This window comes from Xiphias gladius, chromosome 5 (assembly GCF_016859285.1).
Source record: "Xiphias gladius isolate SHS-SW01 ecotype Sanya breed wild chromosome 5, ASM1685928v1, whole genome shotgun sequence".
Lineage (NCBI taxonomy): Eukaryota > Metazoa > Chordata > Actinopteri > Istiophoriformes > Xiphiidae > Xiphias > Xiphias gladius.
Genome location: NC_053404.1, coordinates 12,257,271 through 12,274,387, shown reverse-complemented (window position 1 = coordinate 12,274,387; position 17,117 = coordinate 12,257,271). Strand labels below are relative to the sequence as shown.

General features: G+C 39.7%; 1 protein-coding gene across 2 annotated transcripts in view; it reads left to right on the top strand.

Moving 5' to 3' along the window:
• The window catches only part of kcnb2b (potassium voltage-gated channel subfamily B member 2b), an 83,840-nt gene extending 71,644 nt beyond the window's left edge, over positions 1-12,196 (top strand). For both annotated transcript variants that reach the window (XM_040127466.1, XM_040127467.1), the window contains one exon: positions 10,014-12,196. In XM_040127466.1, coding sequence (XP_039983400.1) covers positions 10,014-12,002 — 1,989 coding nt within the window. In that variant the 3' untranslated portion in view covers positions 12,003-12,196. The remainder of the gene's footprint in view (positions 1-10,013) is intronic.
• The last annotated feature ends 4,921 nt before the right edge of the window (positions 12,197-17,117 follow it).

Genomic DNA, 17,117 nt, shown 5'->3' with positions numbered 1-17,117 from the left:
AGGGGGTGCCACTCAGGACTCAGGGCTGTGCTTTATTCTTTACTCTTTATACTTGATTAGGATTAGCTGCTCGTTGGTGACCACTGGCCTACCTGCAGTCCCAAGGGAGAGACAGAGAAGGTGACTGGAGCAGGAGAGAAAGTGTGTGTTTTTCATTCTCTGCGTGAAGAATAGAGGGAATAGCCAAGGGATTATCCCAACTCCTCCTTTGCTCATCAAAACATATCTTGAAACTGGGGTTTTCCCTCGACCTCCAATCGACCTCTTTGCAAAGAAAGAAAAAAAAGGAAATCACAAATTCACAAAAAGACATTTTCACTAGTTGAATTCATCTTCAGAGGGAGGAAGAGCTCCCTCTTGTGGGCACAAGCACTTGAGTCAATTCTCACTGACTCAAGTACTGCCCCCTCTAATGTATTTGAGGACATCTGGGGTAATGCTGGGGTTCTCTTCAGCTTGTGACATCCTACACAGTTCCTACTTGTAGCACTGTAAGTCACTTTAAACAAAAGTTTCCCCTACATGGGAAATGTTATCTCATTCCAAAGTGCCAAGTAACCTCTCTTTACCCTAAAATCTGCCTCCATCATCCCACTGCTCAAAGGGCTTCTGTGAATCACTCAGCTGAATTGTAAGGTTCTGCATCACAGAAAAAACAATGTTAAGTCATAAAGCTACTTTCTGCTCGACTTGCATTAGAAGTGCTGGGAGACATCTCCATGGTTACATAGTTTGACTCAGACAGCAAGGTGACGCATAGTCATTGAGGATAACAGATAGGTGGCGAGGAGGAGGAGGGGGGGTCCTCTTTTTCATGTGATGATGTAGTGCCAACATGCCAAGAAGTATAGCAGCCTGAGTGCAGCTGAATGTGACAGTGTGTGTCAGACAGAAAAAGGATTCTGAAAGCGCAAGATGCGTTCATACTGTATGTATTAGTGTTTTTGTGTGTGTGTGTGTGTGTGTGTGTGTGTGTGTGTGTGTGTGTGTGTGTGTGTGTGTGTGTGTGTGTGTGTGTGTGTGTGTGTGTGTGTGTGTGTGTATGTGTTTGTTTGTGTGTGTTTGTATATGCATTCGCCTGTGTGCATTCACTATATGTGTGGGAGGTGAAGGGAAGAGGGAAGATTTGTTCCTGTGATGTTTTTCTGGTCTCCTCTGTGAAGGGAAAGCACCAAGGAGAGGTGATAGGAGGGTAATTGTTATTATGAGTTAATATCTAGAAAGCACCACACACACATATGCATCTCCACTACTTCTACCCCATCTTCCTATCCTCCCTCAGCCTCCAAGCTGAGATGGATGATGTTATCCGGAGACTCACGGGTAGAGGGGTGCAGGGAGATTGTAGAAGATCCTTCCCATGTTGTTATCGGCATACATGCAGGGGAGCTCTGGAGCAGCCAAGCGCTCTGCAAGCTATTTGCAGCATTCCGCGCATCATGAATATTAACTGTTACAAGGTTCATGGGTGCATGTTTGTTTCTCCTTCCTTCCTCTAGTCTGTGGCTAGAGGAAGTGTTGATTATGGTGCCTTAGCCGGGTGATTAACACAGTGATCGTTACTCAGGCGCAGGGGCTAGCACACTTAGCAGTAATTATACTCAGTTGTTTTGACTGGTCTCTCCGGCTCTATCTCTGTCACACATGAAGACACACACCCCAGTGTTCCCACAGAGGTGTGTGTCTTCATGTGTGCCCAGCTGAAAATTACTCAAAACACAAGCAAGTTATCTTATGTAGTTTTACTTCGGTATTATGACTTTTAATCCTTTTTAAAAGATTAATCTTTTGCATATGTAGGTATATTATGACAAGCATGTGTGTAGACGTATAATTTTGTTATATATGTGCATACTGGAAAAGCCCTCGTGTGTGTACATGTACATCAGTGTGTGAGTGATTTGGAGGTTACTGGCTGTATATCTGGTCTGCCTGCTGTTCTCGTCTCTCGCGGGGATGTCAGAGGCATATAGGTTAATAATTTTGTTACACCATGAGGGCTGAAGGCTTGTTCTCCCCAGAAACACACACACATAAATACAGAAACACATACACACAGAAACATATGCAAAGGCACACAGACTTTTTCCACGTCCACCACTATATCTAATGCCAGTAAGAGGACATGGAGGACAGATATTGTTTAGATTGGTTTCTAATGTAAATACATATATGTAGTTCATCATTAGAAAGATTCATTGTCATGGTAAGACATTGCCAAAGCAGTCAATGCAGTTAACAGAAGACAAAGGCATAGAAACAAGCAAACCTTCAGTTCTGGCTGTCTCATACCTCGTGGCAAGTTCTTACATAGCAATATGTTTTATTGGATTTTCTCTCACTAGGAGTAGTGTCTTTTGTTTGTTGTTTGTTTTTTGTCTTTTGCAGGTTTTAAAGTTATTAGAAAACAGTTTTATTTCATAAATGAATTTTGCTCCTGGATCTTTGGAATTTTGATGGTGTAATAGGAAAATACAGCTCTGTGTCTATCTTGTAGATTTAGTACAACCTGATCTCCGCTGCACCAAAGAGTCTGCCTGTAATTCCCTCTCTCTCTATTCTTCCCTGACATTTGCGTTGTGAAAGTCACAAGCCCTGATTGGCTGCAGGTTGGCTAAGAGGGCAATAATGATGGACACATTACAGAGGAAGGACAGAGAGGGCCAGGTAAAGAATGCGACAAAGATTTGTCTGATTAGAAGTTTGCCAAAAGTGAAAAGAGCTTAAAGTGTTGATCTCACTAAGACTAAACAAGACTTGTCTTAAATCTCAGTTTGTTCTTTGCATTAAATGCTTTGTGGCGCAGTGTGCATGACATTCCTCACTGCCCTTCCTCCGGAAGGAGGCTTGGTCTCAGTGGGAAACCACTTTTATATCCAACGCTTAATTCGCAAAACTGCTGAGTCATCCACAGAAATAGCATCACCACACTGTGGGATATCTTTTTTTAATGCACTAATGAAGTATTGTTGAACTGCAATCATATCTGTCCTGAAGACTATCCTGGGTGTAGAAATCTGATAACAAACACAGAGGGCTATGTTACAGGACATACAGTAGGATGGACCAAGCATTACGTATCTATTTCAGTCAGTGGATGGCTCAAGGACCCTATTAGTGCTTTAAATAAATTTGTCAATATACTTGATTGAGAAGGAGAGTGACTGGATTTCTCTCAAGGTTGAGTCCAGAAATGGCCTTGCTAGCTTGCGATGTAAAGTTTAGCATTTGAAGCACTGCCGTTGTGACTGTGACTGTGAATTTATTGTGTGGCAGCTCATTGATAAATGTTTAAGTTTACCTGAGTGCTGTTGTGTTGCATTGTGGCCTAAAAAAGCTACACTGGTGAGCACTGCTGAATGTCACTCAGACGTAACTGGCTTTCCTGTTTAATCATTAATATAGAGGAATATTTAGTTTATTAGCTTATGAACTTAGATGGAAAAAAACATCAAACTAATAGTATTCAACTGGATTTGTTCAGTATTTTTTTTTTTTAAATTAAAATGTAGAGACCCACTGTATATTTTGCATAAGATGAATAAAGTAGTAAGATATATACTTAAGGGTTTGGAAGGGTTGTGTTTTATGTTTTTATTTGTATAGTGATGAGAAGCCTTCTTTTTGTAACTTCTTTGTAAAGTTGAAGACGCATTGTTTTAAGAATAACTGTGAAATCCATCTTCTCCCTCTTCTGTCCAGGAAATGATTGATAACCATTGCTTTAGCTGGACTTTTCAACATTTATTTGACAAGGTAGAGATGTTCAGCTGGTGTAGATTTGACAGGACAAACAGTGCATTGTATTGATTATGCTGAACTTTTCAACTTGCCTTTCATGTTTAATTCAGTCCCATGTGACTCCAGTTTTACTACTTTTGAAAATTCATCTTTTTTGCACATTCTATAAGTACCATTCTTCTCTTGAAAACCTCAAATTTTGGGTATTATGTCTCCTCTCTTATCACCACAATGAAACTCTAGCATCACAAATGAAGTCAGACTTTTTTATGCTGTTTGCCAGTTCTCAGGACTCCTAGGGATTCATACACTGGCACATTTCCCTTCCAATTTTATTGTTACAATGAATTAGCAACGGTGTGGAATTCTGGTAATGTGTCATTTGAACAAACACCAAAAGGGGAATTGTCAGTACAATGTGTCAGCTAAGACATTATATTCTATGTATGATATTTCAATCTGCTAATTATGGGTGCGTCATTCTGCCCAAACTCCTCTGACCTGTAATTAACTGTGCCACATGCTGACACACACACGCAGCTGTGTTGCCTATTCTGTGCGGGCATGTTTGTGCAACTACAGGTCTGACAGATGAACGTACTCTATAAATATTTCATATTAAAAAAAAAAAGAAATTAACACACAAACAAATATCACTCCAGTATAAATGAAGCCTGGAAAGGAGTGAAAGGGCTTTAGGGAGGGGATTGTAAGAAGCACATGCACAAGAATGGGAAGAAAAGAGAACACAATGAAGTTTGGTGAAGAGATCAAAGAAAATATTGTACAGTCAGACATTCCTCAATAATATAGATAAATTATATTATTTATATATTTTTTAAGAATTGGTTATTGATTAAGGTTCCTCTTATACACTGTCAGATCATCCAACCAGTTTCTGTGCTGCTGGGTGAACCTCACACCCTCAGCATATAGCAATGGCTGAAACCCTCAGGACACCTGCTACTGCATGCCCCCAGCAAAGATTATATGAAAGTGAGAAAGAATTCTGCGTCTCTTATGGGTGTGACACCAAGGCTTTGTGCTTTACATAAAAAAAATCAATCAGTGTGAGAGTTTGTCTCTCACACTGATTATGAAGGTACATCACTGAGATTGACCCAGAAATTGTGACTTTAATCACATCATGCCAATACTTCTGACAAAGGCTGCCAAGCACGGAGGAATACATTATACAATATTGTCTCACTGACTGATGACAAATTAAATTGTAAGTGACACAGTATGGCGATTCTGCGTTATGGCATGACAAAAGGGTTATATCCACTGCTATTATTGAATGCACTGAGGGCTGTCAAAGGTAGATGGACAGCTCAATATTTTTTCTTGAATTAATAAGCCTTCATTATTATGCAATAAACCCCCACTGGAGTTGGGGAGATAGTTAACCAGATGGACACTGGAGTGATCCCTTTTATCTAATTTTGTTGCAAAGTTGTAGAAAAAAAAGCTTTGGGACATGTTTCAATTGCAATACATATTGTACCAGTTTCAAGGAATTCAGCTGATTCAGTTTTGTCATTTTTGTTTCCCGTGCTTTATGAACCCATTTATCTTGTCCACCGGCTTTAGAATTGAGGCCCATGTCATAATGACTGTGGCATTCCTCCAAACCTCTCTGAACCTTTGAGGAGCTGTGGGACAAAACAGTGGACAGCAACCAAATATCACAATCCCTCTCTGCGTTTCGCGAGCTGCAAAGTTTTTGGAAACTGGCCACAGAAAAGGCACTCAACCAGCAGAATCTTGACAGAGTGGGAGGGAAGAAGTCTCTCCTCCTTTGTTGATTAATGTTGAGTCTTTCTAAAGGTACATGTATTCAACTCATAACCTAAGTTTCCATGCTTTATACATCTCTTTAAGTATCTGAGCCAGGTTCCTTAATAATGCCATATTTGCTTGGTGCCATCATTAACTGCTCTTAATGGCTCAATAACACAATGTGTGCACATTTAGGAGTCCGACCTTGCCATTTAGATCCTCCAAAATCTATTACTGCCATTGGGCTAAATAATGAAGGAAAATTGCCCAATGGTACACATACAAATAGTACAGATATTTATTAAATTAACAAAATACACTTTGTTTTAATACTTGCACAAAGCTGTGTAACCATGTGACACCCGACAATTATATTCTATGTATGATATTATGGGGTCATCACACTAAAGAGATACAGTCCTAGAAGATGAAAGACCACACAAGTCCTGGGATCAACCCACATTACCATAGCCATAATCACCTGGATTTATTCCACAGCTAAAAATTATCATACCTGAGGAAAAGCTCAATTGGTCCAGCACAGAAATTGATGACGCAAGTGTGAGGAGGTGGGGGGTCAGTGGGGAACTCTGACGTGGATCACGGTCCATAAGAGCTCAGAGCAGTAAGATCAATAGGGGCTCGCTGGGCCTAGCTCAGTGTCAATAATGTGATGTGTACACAATCAATAGCCTCCCCCAAGCTGGCAGATGGGCCACTGGTGTGGTGCAGATTATTTTTCTTCCCCACAGCATCTTCCTTCCCTCAAAGCAAGGAATGAGGGGATGCAGGGAGAGTAGTTGATGCAAAAAGCGGTGTGTAACTCTCCGACCACAGGGCTGTCACGGATGACAGGATATTTAGAGAGAAGTTTGTGCCCCTACTGACTGCTTCCTGTGGGAATGGCCAGTGGATGCGGAAACGCCAGTCTCGCAATTTCAAGAGTAGTAGTTGAGATGACAGGTGGCTGAAAATGGAAATCAAGAGAGGCTCAAGAGAGCTCTTAACTCAGTGGCCGCTGCGTCTTTTCTCCTCTGGATCAACCTCACTCTTCCTGCCCGGGTCTCCCAGAGGATCTAATACTACCCTTATAAGAGCTGTGGAAAGAAATTGTGAGGTGGGGGTGTGAGAGTTTGTGGCTGAAGCACATTTGCTCCCTTGATAGAAAGATATTCACCTGAACTGCTGCCTAAACCTTCACTGGCACTATTTTTTAAGTTATCCCTTGAGTAATTCAGCTGTTTTTTGTTTTTGTGAGGACATTTGTCAGGTGATTCATTTTTTCATAATGTGCTTTGTAATTTAGGATTAAAGAAAAAAGTATTAAAGGAAATCCTCAAAGAACTGTATAAAAAGAAAAGTCATGTGGCATTCAATAATTCTCTCTTTTCAATCTATCTTTCATCTGATTGTAAATCTCAAAGTGAAGCAGCTATATATAGTAATATATAGCTGCTTCAATAGTAAAAGAGCCAGAAACAGCCACGGACTACTAAAGCATGTCACACACAGCCTAATCATCTGAAGACATTACCCTCCCGTCTAAGCCAATCAAATCTCATGACTGGCCTGACCATGACCTGACTGAGGCATCCTGAGGTCAAAACCTTCACAGGAACAGGGACAGGGAGAGAGAAAGATAGAGAAAGGTGAGAGAAAGTGGTTTCATATACAGCAAAACCTATGTCATCTTCAACTTTATTTGAGGCAATTCTTAAATACAAATCATATCTGACGTATGACAACTTCCATTTGGCTGATAATTAGGCATTTAATTTAGCTATTTATATTGAAATTCAGCAATTTGTGGAACAATTTTTTTTAAATTTGCTTTTCATGAAGACAAAAGAAAAGACCTTTTCAAATATCCCAAAGAAATTGCAGCAAACTGTTGCTCTATAGCTTATATATATATGTAGAATTTATTAGTTTAGTAAATTGATCAGGGTACTAGTGACATTTTAATCACATTCTTCCTTCTCTTTGACCTCCTGTTCAAAGAATACTTCCAGAGATTAGAACGTGTACAGTTCAGTGAAATATGTTGTTTAATTTCCTCTCCTTGTTAGCTTTCCTTCACTGGGTCACTTCCAGGTTAGCTGGCATGGCTGTGCATGTTTCCGTTCTTTAACCCCCCACGCACAGCATTTGATGCTATACTTAATGCCTCCACACATGCAAATCAGGGGCAAAGATGACTGAGTCCTAGCAACTGATCTTCCTAACTACTCTCACTTAATTACAGTGGGTTAATGCAACCCACCTCAGGATTGCTCATCCACAGGCTCAAATGCCATTTGCTGTTGTCCATGAGCAAAGGGCACATGGGTTTGTAGGAAGGTGAGATTGCATTACTATGGATCAGTGAAAACATTAATCACTTTCTCTCTCTCTGTCTGTGTGTGTGTGTGTGTGTGTGTGTTTTATACGCGAGCCCACACATCCATTCAATCAGCTGTTCATAGTGTAGTTTTAAAGGGTTCTCTTGCTACAAAGTCTGGAACAGTAGATTATCTGTCTCCTCTGAGGCAGTTAATGTGAATCTAAATAAAGAATAGTTGACCCCTAAAGAATGAATTACCTTTTGTCTATATTTCCATATAAATCATACATATTCTTGTAGTGTATCTGAAAAATCAGCTGCATAAGCAATGCAATTTACCACCAGTAAGCGTATAAACTGAGCAAAATCATTATCTCATGCTCTAATATACTCTTCTACATCTGGAGTGACTTGGTGCCAAGGTGTTCAGCAACAGGGACACAAGCAAAGGTTCTCTGATAGAGTAACTTGGCAACAGGGGGGAGAACCTCAATGAGCTTGCCAAAAAGTTCAGGGGTATGGAGTCAATCCTTACTGTGACTCCACAGTCTTTCAACTCAGTGCCAGGCCCACCCAGGTTGCCTCACTTAGCTGCTAATAGGTTTAACCCTAATCAGCACCAGCATTCATTTAGTGATAACACTTCCTCTGCTGAGCCATGGTTGTCTCAATTTCCCTCTCTGTCTCTTGTTTTTTCTCTGCCTTCCTCACTTAATATTAGGAGTTTCCTTTCTTTAAAAGCATTTTCTTACCTACATTTATGTTTGTCTGTTTCAGGCAATGTCACTAGCCTATTAGCCACTTTTTTCTTACTGTGTGTCAGCACTATCTACAGGCTAATGGATAGACTATAGAAATGGCTGACCCCCGAACACTGCAAAATCCTTGAGCTCCATCCCTACATGATAATCACTAATATGTGGTATTTGCTAAATTAATGAAGTCACAAAGGAGATACAGTGAGTGTCTCAGGACTGCACTGTATAATTTTTTGTAAAATTATCAGTGTGTTCTGCAACTTAATGTGGTTTGTGATTAGTATTCAGCGTGCATGGTTTTCCTTTCTTGACTGAGACTCTTCAATCTTTGTTCATTAGATTTTAATAGGTTTATATTGCTCAGGCCATAGAGGCCTTCACAAAAAAGAATGCTGATTTTTTCCCCCACACTGGATTTCAGTTCATTGTTGAGGTTATGCTGCAGTACTTTAAAGTGCAGGACAGAGAATTTTCACCTGTCTGGGTTCGATCAACTAATCCCAGAAGCATTGTATGGAGTTACTATTTCTGTGGTTCTAGTGTAATGCAGGCGAAGAGATCAAATATGTAGAGGTACTGTCGAAGCAGAGTAAAGGGACAAATGATGAGTGACCCATGTATTACTTCTCACTCACGACCAGCAAGGCACATATATTCATCACATAACATGATTTGATATTCAAACATACTCTTTTTCTCACCACATATTGCTCACACACTCTCATTTTCTACATGCATCATCAGTCAGTACACATTAGTCAAATCATCTAAGGACAGATTTAATCTACCAAGGTCAATAAATCCTGGTCAAGGTAAAGAGCTACAGTTGAAAAGCAGCCTCATGCATAGGTTTATGCAGGATGTTCTTACCCATCCTTTTACTCAACAGAAGGCACAGGAAACAATACCAAAGCATAGTATTTCCATTGAACAGACAATAGTTTTCAAAAAATTTTGTGCAGTTACTTTTCTCTGTATACTGAAAGCAATAAATTCTATTTTCAGACAGAGAGAGGGGATTTTAGACTGTTGCCAACAGGTGGAGCCAAAATCTTTTTATCCTTTTATCTATTGTAGAGGAGATCAAACACACTCTTTTACAGTATTTCCAGAATAGATTTCTGGCCCACTTACTTTCCCTTGTTTAAATTCCCATTTAAAAATCTCTCCTGCAATGCTGCATTCATTTAAAGATTGAATTACTCATTTTGAAACCTCTTTTTTTTTGGTCATTCTGGCTCATGCCTTTATAGCATACCTTTATATCAACTCTGAATATTTATCCTTTATTTCAGTGTATTAATAATGACAATGAAAGTTTTTCACATGAACATGGATACATTTTTTGGTATCCTATTAATATGTTTTAGGACTACTAATATGTATTCCTTCCTGTGCTCTCTTTTCAGATTCTAGCCATCATATCAATCCTCTTCATTGTCCTCTCCACCATTGCTTTGTCTCTCAACACCTTACCAGAACTCCAGGTCACAGACGAGTTTGGCCAGGCCAATGACAACCCCCAGCTGGCCCATGTGGAAGCAGTATGTATTGCCTGGTTCACCATGGAGTACCTCCTTCGCTTCCTCTCCTCTCCTAATAAATGGAAGTTCTTTAAAGGCCCACTGAATGTCATTGACTTGCTGGCCATTCTGCCCTATTATGTCACAATCTTCCTAACGGAATCCAACAAGAGTGTGCTACAGTTTCAAAATGTGCGCCGGGTGGTGCAAATATTCAGGATCATGAGAATACTGAGGATTCTCAAGTTAGCCAGGCACTCCACTGGGCTCCAGTCTCTAGGTTTTACTCTGAGGAGGAGCTACAATGAACTTGGGCTGCTTATTCTATTTCTTGCCATGGGCATCATGATATTTTCCAGCTTGGTGTTCTTTGCTGAGAAAGATGAAGATGCCACCAAATTCACCAGTATCCCTGCCTCATTCTGGTGGGCAACCATTACAATGACCACAGTGGGCTATGGTGACATATACCCACAGACTTTGCTTGGAAAGATTGTGGGTGGGCTCTGCTGCATTGCAGGAGTGCTGGTAATTGCCCTACCAATCCCTATTATTGTCAACAACTTCTCTGAGTTCTATAAGGAGCAGAAGAGGCAGGAGAAGGCCATCAAGAGGAGGGAGGCACTGGAGAGAGCCAAGAGGAATGGCAGCATTGTGTCAATGAATCTAAAAGATGCCTTTGCTCGCAGCATGGAACTGATGGATGTGGTGGTAGAGAAAGGAGAGGACAAACCCTCCCTTGAGAACCACCTGTCACCTAGCCGCTTGGGTGGCTCAACCAGGCACGCCACCTCCGAAATCAACCTAAAATCCCCTGATAAAAGAAACTCAGAGTCTCTGCCGCAAAGCTCTCCTCATCATATAACCATCAGCACGACTGGAAGTCCGCAACAGACACACAGAACCCCACAGCACCTTAATGTTCAGAAACTGGAGGAGATGTACAACCAGATGACCAAGTCACAGTCATTCACTAACCTCAACACCACAAGCTCCATGAGCACTCTAAGCACAACCATGACTGCCCCTGTCTCACCGAAAAAATCTTGCAGCCCTGAATTTACATTAAAAGAGGAGGTGGAGCTTGAGATGAAGGAAGTCCAATGCTCCTCACCAGATAACTTTGCCAGCTGCTCAGCGGACTTTAGAGAACAAGGCTCCAACGCAGGTGAGGAAGACGCTGGGCCGTGTCAAATTAGACACCCCAGAGCGCCACCACCTCTTGATCTTAGCCAACTGAGGGCCAGTGATGACCAGAGCTCTCCTGGCATCATACTCAAAGATAGCCTCTATGGATCCGTCAACCCAGGTAATGGATCGGAGCTCCATATAGAAGAAGGGGAGAGCTTTAACAGTGCTGTGGAGAATATCCAGAGCTCTCCAAGAGGGAATAACCCTCTTAAAATAAAGGGGTTAAAGGTCAACCTCACCAAAACCTCTGCTGAAGGCCCGCTAACACCGCCCAGCACTACCTCTCCTGGAGACATCAGCTCCAGCATCCTAGAAGATGAATCCCCGGAGGGAGAGATGTCACCACTCATCCCCAGTTCAGAGGAGCTGGTCCCCGTCACAGAGAAGACCTACTCCTCATCCCCTAAGAGGCTGGTGGTAGACACCCCACAAGGTGATGAAGATCAATCCACAGAGAACAATGAAGAGAAGCATCTGATGGAGTTGGCAGGTGCTGCAGTTGCGCCCTTATCACCCAAGACAGCAGCACAAAATTGCACCCAAGATGTGGTGGGGGCAGGCGAGGAGGTCAAGGCTGAAAGCAACCAAAGTGAACACAAAGTAGAGAACCACATGTTTACATCCGATATCCACCTGATACCCGGGGATGGCAGCCTTTCTCCAACCTGTGAAACCAGCATGTGACTGTAAGGGAAGCTTTTAGGGACAATAGACCCACAGCAATCTCAGCCTGGTGTGTGGGAGAGACAGCACGGAAAGATAAGGGTGTAGTTGTAGTGAAAGATATTTTTGCATGGCATGACAAGTCCCTTTCACTTGTGTTGCTGTATATTGCTGAAAATGAAACTGCCGTATGTCATGCAGATTCAAGAAAGACTTTGGGACTAACAGTGGGCTCAAAGAGGAGGCTCTTTAAAAACAAAGGGATTGCATCAACTAATTTTGGTCCTCCCAATGTACATAATGACAGTGTCTTTTTTCTAGCAAAAGAAGGAAATGCACAGAGGGACTTATCTGTAAAAAGCATGCATTTAAAAATGACAGATATTTTACGGTGCTTAGTTTGCTGAAAGCACTCCACAATAAATACTAGGACATCTAAGGCAATGACAATGCACAGGATGGCAAAGGAAAACTGTCACTGAAGGTACAAACATTTGTAATGTGAAAATAACAGGGAGGATGGGTTGAATCAAGACCCCTCAGACCGGTGTTGCATTGTAGCGACCTATAAAAAAAACATATCATTACCTTTTGTGGAAATGCAAAGTGTTCCCATGACGAACCTGTAATGTTTTTTTTGTGTGAAAAATGGTGTATGAAACTGTAACGTTGACATTATTGCTTTTGGTTTTCATGATGACTGTTGAACTTTCAGTTTGAGCATCCAATGTTCAGTCTTTGAATTAATTAACGTGGGAGAGAAGAATAAAAACACCTTGATTCCTCTAAAGCGCAAACACTTGTAGTTGCCAAATACATATCTATGTAACCAGTAAGGACAGGAGTTGTCAAATACTACCATTATTGAAAATATTTATCATGCGGTTTCAGAAGTTAGGACAAGGTTTAAGAGATTTTACTCCTTGTTCAGCCTTTTGATTGCATCCAAATCAGAGAAAAATCTTATTTACTCACTCAGACATCAGATATATACATCCAAAAGTAGTTTTAAGAATAAAATATCAAATAAGTAGGTGTAAATTGGTTGTAGAAAAATTCTACAGTAGGTAAGTGAGATTCCATAAAACAGAGTTAAGACTATTTATTAATTTAGCACAGTAGATCTGGTCATTATTATATACATATATGCTTTACACTATAATTATCTATTTGGGCAATTCAAAAGGGATAGACTACCACAAAAAATGACAATATTCCTTGTGATATCAATGGACCAAATCAAGCCCACTGACAAGCTTTCATCTATCTCAGCTGCATAACAACATATACGGTAATAACATGTACTATCAAAGTATTTATGTTTTTTTTGTTTTCCTTATGGTTTGTTTACCTGCATTGTGTTCATTGTCCTATCCTCAGCGCCTGATGTCATTGTTGACACTTGTTCCATACTACTGCAAGTTTATCCGATCCTGCTGACAAGTTAAAGGCATCTTTATTTTGTATATCTGTAGTGTCTTGGAATGTAATTTGTTGTGTTTTATTGTGAAGAAAACTGTTTTCAGTCAAACTTAAACCCAAAGGAGTTTCTTGTTCTCATCTTGTTTATCAATTTTGTTTTACACTGACTGAAAATATCTATTGTATGTTGCCTTTGATTCCAATTTTATTGCTGGAATATTTGTTTATTGTTTGTACAGCATGACACTTGGCTGAGTGTAGTAGTAGTGTGTTTGCGAAAGCCACACAAACCAGAATGGTACTGACAGGAAGTACTTGGGTGAATTCTTTGTTGTTTGGTTTATTGTATTCTTTCTTTTTTCTTATAATTATTATCATGTTTTTTTGTTCTCACAGAGAGTTGTGGAATGTGCAATACCGCATACTGCAATCTATGCAGGCCAAGAAATTGTGGCACTTTATTTTCTGCCTATGGGAGTTTGTAAGTGTAAAGGCAGAAATTACTTGTATTTTTCAAATATTATATCTTTAATATGAGGCAAAACAGTATTACATCTACCAGAATCTCACGAACAATGTAAATGAGAATTTGACTTTTACTTTTTCATATTATATGGCTGGCATAATGCTGTAAAGCACCTTAATGCCAGTTATCAATGGACCTCAAATTTGATTATCTGTGGGAATAGGGATCCAAATTTACCACTTTGGGCCTTTTATATCGCTGTTAGATTTACACATAAATCTACCAAATGTCTGTGGAAGATAATCTAATTTAAGTTGCCACACACAAAGGATTTTATGTTTTTTGTGAAATAACGATGAGAATTATTCTATTTTTTCTAAACCAAAATGGAGCACGACCACAATTTCCTGCCATATGGTGGTTGAAATGATGCGTGCCTTTTCCTAACACCGCTGTTTATGAGAAGGTAGCAAGTCAGTTTGCTTTGTTCATATAGCTCTGTACAGAAAATTCTAATTTTATAGGAGAAATCAGGTCTTAATGTAATAGATACACGTAATGTTATTGAGTTCTCAGGTTTTCTATAACTCTCTGATGTTCTGATTGGATAGATTCTCTGTTTTTTCTTTAACAGCTTTTGTCAACTAGTTAGTTCTGTACTTTTTGAAAGGTGTTGTCAAATCCACATTGATGTCTTGGCTCCCGGAGTAAGGAGTGACAATATTTCTCCCTCCTCCTGGGTAATCTGTGTACTACGTTCAGTATTCACCCCCATCAGTGTCCAGTGAGGCAGGAAGGAGCACAAACAAAGGGACAGAAGTTTGACCATTAGAGTTTAAGAGCTGAGAAATAGACAGAAGGAGAGTGATGGGTCTAACTCACCACAGACAGGCAGGAAGAGATCCCTACTGTCACTGAACTGATCCATCTGATTATTTCCCATGCTGACACCACTGAGTGCTCCAGTCCCTGCAGCTTCAGTGGCTCTAATCCCATGGCATGCCCTCAGGAACAGTGATCAATGTGTGAAAGGAAGGCTAGGATAAGGGAATGCTGTGAGAGTTAAGAGGAGAGGAGAAAACGAGTCTTCCCAAATGGTTACATCACATCAGTTGTGGTCCATATTTCCTTTTGTATATGTACATACTGTATGCCCAGATCAACATAATTTAACTCAGTAATCAGAGAATCATGTGAAAGCTCATGGAGTTATCTTTGTGAAATGATCGATCCCTCTTTGGAAAATTAGATTCTTTGGTACTCTCCAAAATGAAATGTGGGTTCACTGGTGGTGGTTGTTTTTTGGGGTTTTCATTTGTCTTTTTTCTTTATGAAGAGAGGTTAGAAAAAAAACTTCTTGTTAAAATTCCTTTTTTTCTGTACCTGTACATTCAATTTTTTTTCCATCCGTTGTTTGTAATAATCATGTCTCCTTGTTAGCCTTGAGTAATCCTTCATTTTGACAGGTAGGGTAGAGAAACAAGGGATTTGGGTTGATGATGTTTGTGTGGATACTGAAATTAATTCTGTGAGCTAACAGCAAAAGGACCGTGCTCTGTCTTACTGTCTCACAACGGCATTATCATCTGTGATACTGTACAGAGTGGAAAGATTTATTTTCTCTGAGAGAATGGGTATTGTCCATGTCACTCATGCGTGGATACCAAACCTTGCTCCCTAAAATGTATAAAGGTATACTGTTTTTTCTTATCTCTCTGTGTATTCTGCCTCTTACATTTTTTGCTTTTGTTTTTTCTTCTCTGTTCAGCTTTAGAGAACATTATCATTATACGCATTCTGAGCTACAGACTGTTTCTGTACAAAGCAACATCTTTGTATGCATGTAGTAGTCCGAACAATTATGTGACCACAGAACACTTTGTTATGGTACATGTATGTCAAAATTTCTGTAGAGCATTGTTCCCCATTAAGTCTATTAGCATATGCAGAATAACAAATAAATGTGTATATAACTTGTGTGTGTGTCTAGTGTTCTCTGCTCTACAAATAAGATGATGTTTGTGGGCCACATCTGCATTTTGTGGTTACATATTTTGCATATTAAGGATCATTAGATAATATGATACAAAAATATGAATTTATAAATCATCTCTACATAGCATTAATTAAACAGATATTGAAATTTCTGCAAGAAGGTATACAAAATTGTTTTTCATATCCAAAGGTGCAGACAGCTCAGCAATCTGGCATTACTGGATGATAAATGATTTATCACTGGAGGGAAATATAATCCATTCCATTAGATGCAATTAATGGATCTCCACTTTTCTGTTGTGAACTGCCGCCATAGAGTGATACTGAACATAAACAGCTCTCCCAAACCACAAAACCAGAAGATCTGGCATGTAATGCCTTTAATATGAAAAAAACAAAGGAACCCATCACTCTAAAAGAAATTAAAGAGGTCAGTTATGCAACTACTAATGTATTGGCCTATAGTATCACATTTGGCTATAATGACAGTATCTATTACATCCATTTTGTCAGAGAATTATAAATACCTTTTTATGCAGTACCTATTGCATAAAAGGTTTCAATACATAATAAGTGGGGTGAGTATGTTTGGCTTCTTTTTTTGTAATGTGCAAAACTTGTCTTAAGTGTAGCTTTTAATTCAGAATAAAACTAAACCCATACCCCATAAAGACTTTTAATTTGTGTTCACTTTATTGTGTGTTCATTTCCTTCGTCTTTTAAAGTTTTTGAGCTTACACACTGCAGATATTTTTACGTTGGACTTAAGTGAAATTAGCAAAGACATAATTGCCTATCTACCACTGTCAATAACATGTAAAATTAAGTTGTTTAAGTTTTTTAAAAGTTGAGGAAGCTTCATTCGATGGTAATATCGTCAGCTCAAAGCCATCAAATGTGTGATTTGGGTTGCATTTTGGAAGAGGCATAGCGGACTAAACAGCTTAATCTCATTTTATGGAAAAAACTTTATCCCTCCTAATACCCCAGTGTTAGGAGACAGTGACATATCGTTAACTGTAATGCAATTTAATACGATAAAATTACCCAACTCTATTCTATTGGATTGCGTTGTACTTTTTAGGGGTTTTATTTATCTATTTATTTATTTGATCACTGTTATATCCTATTTGTATAAAAGTGGGATTTGCAGTTACTCCTAAATGCCAGAGGGCGCTGCAGTCTGTTCAAGCGACGCCAAACCATTAAAAAAAACAAACAAAAAAAAAAAACACTAAAGCGCGCGTAAATCA